The following is an 11,223-nucleotide window of genomic DNA, read 5'->3' as shown; positions in this document are numbered from 1 at the left end:
GTTAGCAAAGGCATACAGAGCTTTTGGTAAACTCCGTAAAAGAGTGTGGCAAAACAAACACCTGAAGAAAAGTACTAAGATCAGTGTTTACAGAGCCATCGTGCTGTCTACTCTTCTATATGGTTCTGAATCGTGGGTCATTTACCGGCACCACTTGCGTCTCTTAGAACGCTTCCATCAGCGCTGCCTTCGTACAATCCTCAACATCCACTGGACGGATTGTGTTTCCAACACGTCTGTCCTTGAACAGGCAGCAGTCCCGAGCATTGAGGCCATGCTGCTGAGAACACAGCTGTGCTGGGCAGGGCACGTCTCCAGGATGCAGGACCATCTGCTGATGCTTCTGAGAACACACGCAGGATCACTCTGGAGGAGAAAAGACAACGCAGAAAGAATCGCGTCTTGACGATATCACCTGGGGAGTCTTTCTGCTGTACGTTCTGCAACCGGACTTGTCTGTCTCTCACTGGCCTTTTTAGCCATCAGCGCGCTTGTAGCAAGCGTGGGTAGAGCCCCTCTCAAATCTTCATTCGCGAAGCCTAGCCATGATAATCAACGGAGTGTATATACTTCACCAAACCTTTATTAAATTAATAAATTAATAATAAGGTGGGGTGTGTGACCTTCACACTTTTTATAACTCCCTGACAGGAGGGTGGAACCGAGGGGGCCAGTCAGGCTCTACTCCCAGGGAACGAGGGACAGGGCAAGAGGAAAGACCCGCAAGTTGTGCGGGGGTAGGTTTAGGTTGGATATTTGGGAAAAATTCTCCCTGGAAAGGGTGGTCAGGCACTGGAAAGGGCTGGCTGGGGAGGTGGTGGAGTCCCCATCCCTGGAGGTGTCCGAGGAAGGACTGGACGGGTCACTCAGTGCTCTGGGCTGGGGGACAAGGTGGGCATCGGGCACGGGGTGGACTCGGTGATCTTTGAGATCTTTTCCAGCCTCAGTGGCTCTGCGATCCCGTGAAGGCTGTAACACTGCTCCACGCTCCTTAACCTCGCGCTGGAAATCAATCAATCAATCAATCAATCAGTCAATGAATCAATCAATCGCTGACAGTCCAGCAAATCGCAGCGAGAGCGGCCCAGCTATTAAGAGCACCTTAAACAGAAAACAGCTTGGAAGTTTCAGAACAAAACAACTCCCCCTCCACCCCCCCCCCCCAACCCCGGATCTCCGAGCAGCCCCGCGGGCTCGGGGCTCGTACCCACCCACCCCCCCCCCCATTTCGCGTGGGGGGCTCCGCGCGGGGAACGGGGCACCGGGGACCCCCCTCACGGTGCCGGGGGGGAGCCGGGAGGGCTCTGCGGGGCCGCTCTGGAGCCCGGAGCCCGTTTCCAGCCGGACGGTTTTGTGGGCGCGGACGGCGCCATGGCGGCCGCCGCGGGCTGAGGGGGACGGGCCCGCCATGTTCGCCCGGGCGTTCCGCGTGAGGGCCAACACCGCCATCAAGGGCTCCGACCGGTGAGTGCCGCGCCGGGACCCCCCGGGAAAGGGCCTGCGATCGGGGGCTGCGATCGGGGGCTGCGGGCGGCTCTGCTTTCCACCCCCGGCAGACGCTGCTTTCGCCTCCCTGCTCGCTGTAAACTCCCGGCCGGGGATGGTGCGTTCCGCGTGGAGGTGGTGCCGTGGTTAAAGCAGGTTTCATCGAGTCGTTACGGTTAGATGAGGCTTCTCTGCTTGTTTATGGCGGGTTTTTGTACATACAGGGGTGCAAGGGAGCTGGGGAGGGGCTTTGGGTAAGGGGATGGAGCGACAGGACGAGGGGGAATGAATTTAAGCGGAAGGAGAGTAGAATTAAATAGGATATTGGGAAGAAATCGTTCCCTGTGAGGGTGGGCAGGCCCTGGCACAGGTTGCCCAGAGAAGCTGTGGCTGCCCCATCCCTGGGAGTGTCCAAGGCCAAGTTGGAAGGGGCTTGGAACAACCTGGGCTGGTGTCCCTGCCCATGGCAGGGGGTGGAAAGATGGTCTTTAAGGTCCCTTCCAATCCAAACCATTCTGGGATTCTGTAATTCTGCTTTATGTTCCTGAGCAGCGATGCTGGGCTGACTTAGTGATGGCTCAGATTCACTTGACGGTTCTTGGAGTGACCACACAAACCCACCCTGTGCCGGTCATGTAGCCTTGAAATCCAATTAAACACCAATTAAAACTGGGAGACAGGGAAATCTGGCTGCCCTCTGCTCCCACTGTGGCCCTGGGTGATGGGGCTGAGCAAGTGGGGCGCTCCCAGGGTTTGTGCTCGGGAGCTCAGAGTAATGAAATCACAGCACAAAACAGAGGCAGAGACAGCAAACAGGAGCTGTAAGCAGATGTTTAAGGAAGATATGAGCAGAGCAAGTATACTGGGCCTTTTTCCTGTATTCCTCCACCATGCAGCTACCTCATTTGTAATCCTGGGCACAGATGCCTCAAATTATCATCTGCGAAAAGGTGGGAATCTCAGGAACAACCAGCAAATGATAACTACTGAGCTAGGAATTATTCTGAGGGCCTAGAACAGCTTTGTGACCCATTTGTGGTTTCATCATTGCAGGAGAAAGCTACGAAGTGATGTTGCAGCAGCTTTTCCCAACCTTAGTGCTGAACAACTGGCTGAGTTTATTCCAAACAAGGAAGAGCTCAATGTCATCAAAATATACTCTCACAAAGGAGAGGCCGTCACTGTTTACATGAATCACAGGAACCCAATACTGTTCGAAGTGGAGAAAACTCTGTATCCAACAGGTATGGGGAGGGAATTCAAATAATCCTCCCTCTTTATTTTCCTTTCTCCAAAATATTTCCTTATCACTATTGTATCTGTACACTTTGTAGTCTTGAGTGCATTTATTCTACCAACATCTTTGCAAAATCCTGGATTCTTGCCATAAAAAGGAAATGGATATGCTCAGAGGTTGGAAACCAGGAAGCAAGTCTTTTAAGCCATAATTTAGCTTCTTAGCCCCTTTTTTCTTCTTTTCCACTGGAAGTTGTAATTCCAAGAAACTTGATATCCACTCCCAGGCAACCCTGGAATTGGGCAATGAATTACTCCAGTATTCTATGCTTTTTTTTTTTTCCCTCACATGCAGTCTGACCTGTTGCAGTAGCATCTCAGCTCAAAGTGTCTGTGATTGAAGGAAAATAATGCAAAAATGTATCTGTAATCTTTATAACAATTCATAGGAACTCGAAATAATTAGCACTTTGCTTTTCTCCATCGCATCTACTAATTATTGTAGGATTATTCTAACTTCAGATTTCTTGGGTTTTTTTTTTTTTTTGAAATTTGGTTCTGTTTTGGGACAGTTTACTCTCTGTGGGTCTACCCAGATCTTCTCCCTGCCTTTTCAACGTGGCCCCCCGTGCTACAGAAACTTGCAGGAGGAGCAGGTAAGAGAACCAGAACTTTGTCACTTTGCACTGCAAAAAGGAGTTGCTTTCAGGGTTTTCTCTGGTGTTATCTTTCCCAGTGGCAAAAATGCACCCAAAACAAGTATAAAGAATTAAGTGCTCGAAAGTAATTCGTGGCGGTGTCCTAAAAAGGAACATAAATTAGCTGTAAAATAAAGTTTGTGAATGAGACACGGTAGGTTAAGCTGTTTAAATGCAGTGACCTGTTCCATGTGGGAGTCTCAGATTTGGAAACACCTTCTCAGGGTGATGAGCAGCTCTGAAGTGGGACACAGAGCTGCCTGTGCCATCGGTCTGTCTCTTTTATAACTTCCCCTGAGCAGCTGAGTTCCTTTGCTCCCACCCTGCTTCCTGTCAGTTACGAGGTGAACTAACTTTTCCTGTGGATAAGAAGTGAGTTTATGTTGGAACCTGCAGTTGCAAGCAGTGTCAGGCAAACTGTGGACTGTGCAGGTGAGGTTTGAGTTGAATTCCTGGGCTACTGGCTCTGCCACCTCATTATGGATCAAGACTAACAAGAAAGGAGTCTATTTTCTGGGGCCTGCTTTGGATGCAGTTCAGCCTCAGGAGAATCAGGTCATTATAAACTTGAAATTGCTGAACTGCTCAAGCAGAAAAAGATTAAATTGTAGCTGCTGCAGCCTTGTTCTGTACCTGGGAGCGGTCATGTAGGAAGAGAGGTCTTTTTCCATGACACAGTATCTGAAGTACAGCTCAGGTCCCTTTGTTTGCTTTTCTGGAATACGAAGTGCTTGAATGTGTGGCTGTGATAGGCATCTGAGCAAGCCTCGCTGCTGACTTGTAATGACCCAGTTTCTGGGGAAAAAAAAAAAAAAAAAAAAAAAAAAAAAAAAAAAAAAAAAAAAAAAAAAAAAAAAAAAAAAAAAAAAAAAAAAGGACCTACTAATGGGGGAAGGACGTTGATGAAAGGGCTGTGGGTCATTCATCGCCCATGGCAACCAGGCTACCTCTGGGCAGGATCCAAAGATAAGGAGCTGGCCAGGAGACAATGGCCACAAAGGCAGGGGGAGAGGTAGAACGACTTCTCAGAAGGGAGAGGAAAGGCATGAGCAGACTTGGAGGGGGGGAGCAGATTTAGGGAGCGTTCAGTTAAAAAGAGATGCATATTAGTGCTTTTTGTGGCATCTCTTCCATGAATTCCAATATCTCCCATCTGCCCTGGTTATTGACATAATAATATGCTACTTACCTGCTCACATTTAGGTCTTTATGTGGTTTCTGTCCTCAGCAGTGTGGAGCTTTGCTTGCAGTTGCAGAGTTCATTCTAGTTTTGCTGCAAGTATTTGTGAGAGCGAAGGGGGGAGAAAAATCTTGTTGGCTTCTTTAGCTTACCTGTTAAATGTGGGATGCTGAGGAAGAACAGGTGAGATGCCTTCAAAAGCAGACCGTGGAACAGAGGTCAGCCCAGGAGACTGCAAAGAGCTGCTGTGAGGGAGAACAGGTGCTCTTTGCACAGTTTGGTGATGGCATCATGCCATACCTGCAGCATGGAAAACTGTCCTTTACTCACCTGCCAGGCTGTTCCTCCCAGGTGAAGGAGGCAGGTCTACAGTTCCTGTCCAGATCAGCAAGGAGGATGGTGAGGGCATCTTCCTGAGAATGCCCAGCTGTTGTGTCGGATCCAGGAGGGCTGGGGCACCAGTGGCAAACCTTGGGCAATTTTCTCTTCAGGGAGAGAGCTGCTGGGATAACCTGCCCTTGGCACAGGGGACAGTAAATGGGTAGTTCCAGACACATCTTCTTGTTCCCTTCTCTTTCCATGTCGCTGATGAGGAGTGATGCTCTCTAGGCTTGGGTCTCCTACTTTCTGTTCAAAACAGTCCTCAGACCTGAGCAAGCTCAGCTGTTCTGCAATTTTTTGGGATGTGCCCAGCACCTTTATGAATTGGATCCCTTACTCCACAGAGAAGTGCTGCCTTACTAGCAGAAATGGAGAATGAGGTTTTCTCAGCCATGTGCTCAGCTGAGAACAGGATCTTGTGTTTCTGCTGAGCAGCAGCAGCAGGGGTGGGGGTGGAGGAGGTGGTGGCTGAGCCTTTCATTGAGAAATGGATGCGCTTCTCTCTTCCCTCAGATCTGATGCTGCCGGGAGTTGTGGTGCCATCTTCTGGCCTCCCTCAGGTGGAGCAGGGCACGCTCTGTGCTGTCACCCTCCTGGGAAACAGGTACAGAGGATTCTTCGTCTCTCATCCTTTTCAGAAAGTAAAAATTAAAACTTTTTTTTTTTTTTTTTTAAACAGGAAGCCTCTGGGGTTTTTGAGGACGTCAAAGCAGAATTATTCCCGTGCATTTGATGTGCTGTGGACTTAAATCCACTTAATTTTCTGGGTTAGGATATGTTTGAGCTGAGGTGGACAGCTTTGTAAATTTGTTCTTTTGGACCTGTGGGGGCACGACTGGCAGATTTGTTTTGAAACAGAGCAACTTTTTTTTTTTTTGCAAAAAATTGGATTCTACACAATTGTCTCTTTGTCTATGAGGAAATTCTGAGTTAGGGACCAGTGCTAAAGCTGCTGTTTTTCTCTTCACTGCTACTCTCTTTTGGCAGTGCATGTACTTCTGGTAATTTATTAAAAGCAAGAATCGCTCACTGCACAACCTTCACTCAAGCTGCACATATCCTTGGGATTCTTTGGAAGACTTTACACAGCAGAAAGATAACCATAAAATACACAGATGCTTAAAAAAAACCCCACAGGTTCTAAAGAGCCAGAGTGTTGTAAAAGAAATTCAGTGTATCCCAGTGGCACGGCCTGCCCAACAGCACAGTGTGTTCGTGGTCCTGCTCTAACACTCCCTTCTTTTCCCAGAGCTCCAGTGGCAGTTGCAGTTGCCACCATGTCCACTGCAGAAATGCTGGCTGCTGGAATGAAGGGAAAGGGCTTTGCTGTGCTGCACACTTACCTGGATCACCTCTGGTGGGTACCTTGCCAGGCCTTTGGGAAAATGGGTAACAAATCTCCCTGCTCACTAAAATCAAAATCCCAGTAAGACTGAGTTATTTGGGTACAGCTTAGATAGGACCATTATTAAGGTCTCAGCTACTTGATTTTACTGACCACAGTGCTGCTGCTGGTGCCTTCTTTTCTCAAGGTGACATTTGTTCATTGTCCTGGGGGTTTCAAAGCTGTGTTATGCTTTTTCTTCCTTTTATAGGGAATATGGTGACAAATCTTACCCTCCTACCTTAGCTCCCTCGGTCCCAGACTGTGCTGCAGAGGAGGGGGCTGGAGATGAGGAAGAGCAGGAGGGGGAAGAGCCTGTCAACAGCTTCCCCCCTGACCCAGTGGAGCACGTGGACATCGGGGATTTGAGCCTGAAGGAGCAAGACAGTTGTGCAGAACCGCTGGGAAAGGAGGAATTCCACGAGAACAGAGCTGCAGAACCAGCTGAAAATGCCAGCACAGAGGATCAGCAGAAACCTGAAAACAGCAGGACTCCACAAGGTAATTTTGCCCACCAATGAAACCAGATTGTGCCCCTTTGATTTGCTGAAAGCCCACAGACAACTCACAGCCTACTTGTCCTTTCTTCTTCCCTGCAGAGCAAATGGATGCTTTATTTCATCAGTGCTTTTTTCATGCCTTAAAATGCAAAGTGAAGAAGTCAGATCTCCCTCTGCTCACCAGCACGTTCCTACGGAGCCACATGTTCTCCTGCTGGTACGTGGTGCAAGGATTGTCTTGGGATTTGCATGCTGGGATTTGGGCTTTAAAACGTGGAGATTGATATTTAGGATGAAGTTTTTGGCTCAAAAGTAAAATCTAGTCCTTATCTAAGATGATCTGAGATTATGCTCACTTCTGACACCAAATGCTTTGATCAGATATAATCCTTACATCAAATACTTGGATGTAAGGATTGTCCAGACCTGGATCTGCACTTGAGCTGGCTGACACTTGTTTCAAGATGGTTTATTCACCTGAATGGCTGTTTGACTGCCCACAAGAACATCAGCACTAGTAGTTTCACTCATCATGTTCTATTTATTAGCTTCTTAAGTAATTCTTTCTCTGTGTGATTTGTATTTCCACTGCTAAGAAACTCCTAGCCTAAGTAGCAAGATTTAAGAAGAAATGAAGGGTGACTTATAACTAAAGAACTTTTAAAAAATCCATTTGTAGCCCTGCTGGACAACAACTGGACATAAAGAAATCAAGCTACAAGAAGGTGAGATTTTTCTGGTGGGTTTATTTTTTTTTCCTCAATAATTTAAATAAGAAACAGAAGGAAAGAAAAAGTTTGAAGTCCAGCATTGTTCAAGTGTTATTAAAACACGCAGACCAAAAAAAAACCTAGAAGCTGTTCTTAAAAGCCAGGGGTTTTTTTTCTCAGCTCTCTGCTCCTGTGGGATTCAGGGGGAAAAGTAATTGGCCTGAAAGCATGAGGATGGATCTGCTTGGAATGCACTGATGCTCTCTGCCATCATGGACTGAGACCTACCAAAGGAACACTTGCTTTTGCCCTGGCACTCACTGCTCCTTGGCAATTGCTGTGTGTAGAGGAGCAAAGGTGTGGGATGTGGGTTTGGTTTCTTCAAAAGAAGTTTTTCTGATTTAGCAAGTAACTTTAGGGTAGTCAGAAACACATGAACAGCAATTTAAAGTGCTTGACTCCACATTTCTGATGGTTGCTTCCTTCAGTTCTCTAAATTCCTGCAATCCATGCAGAACCAGAAGATCTTGCAAGTGAAGGAGCTGAACAAAGGTGTGGAGAGTATTGTGGAAGTGGACTGGAAACACCCAGAGTACGTAGAATATCCCAGTCTTTAAACAAGTTGGTAATCTCCGAAGTAAGGGAGTGGAATCTGCTGCTTCCAGCTCTAGTTCCTATACTCTGATAGGAACTAGAATAGCTGTAGAGCCCTCATTTCCTGATTTTAATGTGCTCTAGAGGGGTTTGATACTGTCTTTCTGTACATAATTTCTTCTGTTTCCTGCTCTTGTAAACTTCTTCCAGGTTAACTGTACTCCCGGTGCTATGGAAGGGAGAACTTTCAATCCCTTTCACTCACACCAAACAATCCTTGTTTCAGCATTAAAGCATTTGCAGTACCTGAAGGATTTTCTTCAGCCTCTGCTGCCCAAGACAGCAAGAGTGAAGACAGGGAACAAGCGTACCATGCTCCTGAAATCATTCCTCTTTATGGGGTCTCAAACAGAATGGTGCCACTCTTTCAGGAGTCTGGACACAGGTAAGCACTAGGGAAGTACAACAAAACCACTGCTACATGAAGAGAGGGAGTAAAAAACCTGAAACCATTTGTCTGCCCTCGTGGGGGGGGACAGCCCTGCCAGGCCGTGATGGCACTCAGGAAGAGATTCATTGCTTCAAAAAGGGAAGAAAGATGAGAGGCTGTGACAGCAGCTTTCAGCAAGTACATCACTTCTCCCACAGCTAAGGAGGTGATAGCTCAAGTGTCAAAATCGATACATTTTACTTGGATTGTCTTAAATTCCCATTGGATAAGCCATATCCTGCCCACCCACATATGGTTTACTTAAAAGAGGTAATTTAAATTACTCACTTGCCTCCTCGTGCCCTTACCTTGCCTGTTTTGATGTCGTTTAGATTGTACTCTTTGTAGTCTTTGTTCAGCTGAGCATTTTTGTACATTAGGGTCATCCCCCCAAACTAGGCTCCCCAAACTAGTTTAGAGTCTCTGTAATTACTGCTCTGAGCCTTTAATCTCAGTACAGTAACTGAGGTGTAGCAAGAAACCACTTTTTAGCAGATAAATGTCAGTATTTTGCTGTTGCTACCAAATGCAATCGGGGTAGTCACTGTTTCTGACTTAGTGCCAGAACCCAGCATTCAGATAATTAAAGCAGTAAGTTCAAAATGTTCTTTCTCTTCAGAAAAGGCAGCATCCTCTCAAGCAGTGAGGTGAGAAACATCATCATTAACTATGTGAAGACCAACGAGCTGGTTGATGAATCAAACAAAAAGTGAGTTGTTGTGCCCTGCTTCCACAGGAGATGCTGCAATTGGAGGATGAAAGTGATTTGCTTCTAATGCATGTTTCTGTTTTTTAGCTTTGTGAAGGTGAATGCCATTCTGTGTGACTGCCTGTTAGATAAATCAGAACAAGATGAGATCTCACACCTTCAGTGGGATGACCTCTTGAGCAGGTGATTGTTTTCCCAGTGTCCCTTTTCAGAATTACACGGGTTTATTGCACTCAAAGCCACATGTTAGGAGCTGTTTAAGTTTTAACTTCCTGCTGGTAATCCAACAAAAGTAGCCAGAGACCTTCGCTGAAACGATCTCATTCTTTATTTAATGAGTAGATACAATTAACTAGTGCTAGAGGGTTTTTTTATTTACCTGGTAACCACTTATCAAGGAAAACTTCCTAAACAAACAGTGACTGGTTCTGTGTATAATCCATATGTACATATTTATAAAGTCATCTTTGCAGTAGATAACTGAACATGCCCTTTTTAGGTAGTCAGCCTGCTCCTCTGTGCAGCACAACTTCAATGTCTTGAGTTTCTTCATCACACAATGTTTCTGAGGCTCCTCCAGCTGCTTCCTTTATCTCTGAACACAGTTTATGCTGAATTTTAAACTGAAGTTGCCTCACCAGTCTGTGAACAATTGCTTAAAGGCAAAGTGAAATAAGGTTTTTCCTCTGCAAGAACTAATTTGTAACTGGGTAAAACTCTTATCATCTAAGCTATGATTTTTGTGAATCAGCAGACTTGCTTTCTTTTTAGTCTGTCCCTTTCTTTAAATCACAACTGGGATGCAAATCTTTTCAGGAGACCCATCTTTCATTATCTTCTTAAGATACAAATTCTTATTCCACATACAATCTTGGCTTTCTTGTAGTTCCAAAAACCTGTGAGAGGCTGCAGTGGGAAAGCACAATTAACTGCTGTACTGACTAATTGGGTGTCTAAACTTTGTTCAGGTGCCTTGAACGACTGCAGCCCTTACACCAGGTGACGTTCTTTGGACAAGAACCTGTTGTGAGGAAAGGAAACATTGAGCCCATCAACATAACCATAGCCCAGAGATCATCAAATAAAAAGGTAAAAAGAGAACTAAAATGAGGGGGTTTGAGCAGAAGCCCAGACCCCGCAAGAGCAGCTTTGTTTTGCTGTGCTGATGGAGCCGTGATTTGCTCGTACCTCCAGCAGTTTGCAATCCACAGGTAACAATTATCAAGAACCTGGAGCTGTATGGTCTGGACCCTCAGTGTGTGGCCAACGCCCTGCAACTGAAAGTCCAAGCCAGTGCCACCATCACCCCGGTACCAGGAGCAAAAGACAGAGTTCAGGTCCAGATCCAAGGGAACCAAATCCATCATCTGGCCAAGATGCTGCTCGGTAAGTGGATTGTGGTTGCAGGGAGAGTGAGATTTCAATTCTTGGGCTGAGCCTGTTTCACCTGAAGTGAGTGAACTCTGGGTTGTGTTGCAGAGGAGTATCAGCTACCTCGGAAATACGTCCGAGGCCTTGAGAAGGCTCCGAAGCTTGGCCGGAAGAAGTAGGAGAAAAATCTGCCCTGAGGATTGCTCAGCTCTCATTATTTATTCAGGAGTTTGTTTTCTGCCAACAAAGCAAAGGATCATGTGCAGGCCCTGTTCATTCAAAAATGAGTCCTGGATGTTTACAAGGTCTGGAATTCACCCAAATAATGATACTGCTCCAGGTGTTCATTTTTCATAAAAATAAAAAGCTGAATAAAACCCCTGGCGTTATCCTTTTGTGATATTTTGTAGGAATTCCTGCTGATGCACTGATTTTTCTGGCTACAGTGGCTTTTGGGTTGTTTAACATTCTTGCTTGGCCTCTTT

The 11,223-nt window shown here is 46.3% G+C and overlaps 1 protein-coding gene across 1 annotated transcript; it reads left to right on the top strand.

Moving 5' to 3' along the window:
- The first annotated feature begins 1,335 nt into the window (after positions 1-1,335).
- On the top strand, positions 1,336-10,934 carry EIF2D (eukaryotic translation initiation factor 2D). The gene is made up of 15 exons (XM_027895140.1): positions 1,336-1,464; positions 2,539-2,729; positions 3,294-3,377; positions 5,494-5,584; positions 6,230-6,337; positions 6,576-6,865; positions 6,964-7,081; positions 7,544-7,589; positions 8,063-8,166; positions 8,455-8,613; positions 9,278-9,367; positions 9,455-9,550; positions 10,336-10,456; positions 10,579-10,753; positions 10,847-10,934. The coding sequence occupies exons 1-15, from the start codon at positions 1,409-1,411 to the stop codon at positions 10,915-10,917; spliced, it is 1,800 nt and encodes a 599-aa protein (XP_027750941.1). The 5' UTR covers positions 1,336-1,408; the 3' UTR covers positions 10,918-10,934.
- Positions 10,935-11,223: the final 289 nt, after the last annotated feature.

Source organism: Empidonax traillii, unplaced genomic scaffold (genome assembly GCF_003031625.1).
Source record: "Empidonax traillii isolate 1590-97213 ecotype Southwest subspecies unplaced genomic scaffold, ASM303162v1 scaffold451:size1465578, whole genome shotgun sequence".
Taxonomy (NCBI): Eukaryota; Metazoa; Chordata; class Aves; order Passeriformes; family Tyrannidae; genus Empidonax; species Empidonax traillii.
Note: the sequence above shows the minus strand (reverse complement) of the source record. Positions and strands in the feature narration are given on the sequence as shown.

Bases quoted from the DNA above. Each gene is read 5' to 3' on its own strand.
- EIF2D (XM_027895140.1), top strand. From the start codon at position 1,409: ATGTTCGCCCGGGCGTTCCGCGTGAGGGCCAACACCGCCATCAAGGGC. The intron at 2,730-3,293 runs GTATGGGGAGGG...GTTTTGGGACAG, and splicing joins GAAAACTCTGTATCCAACAG to TTTACTCTCTGTGGGTCTAC. The intron at 10,754-10,846 runs GTAAGTGGATTG...GTTGTGTTGCAG, and splicing joins TCTGGCCAAGATGCTGCTCG to AGGAGTATCAGCTACCTCGG.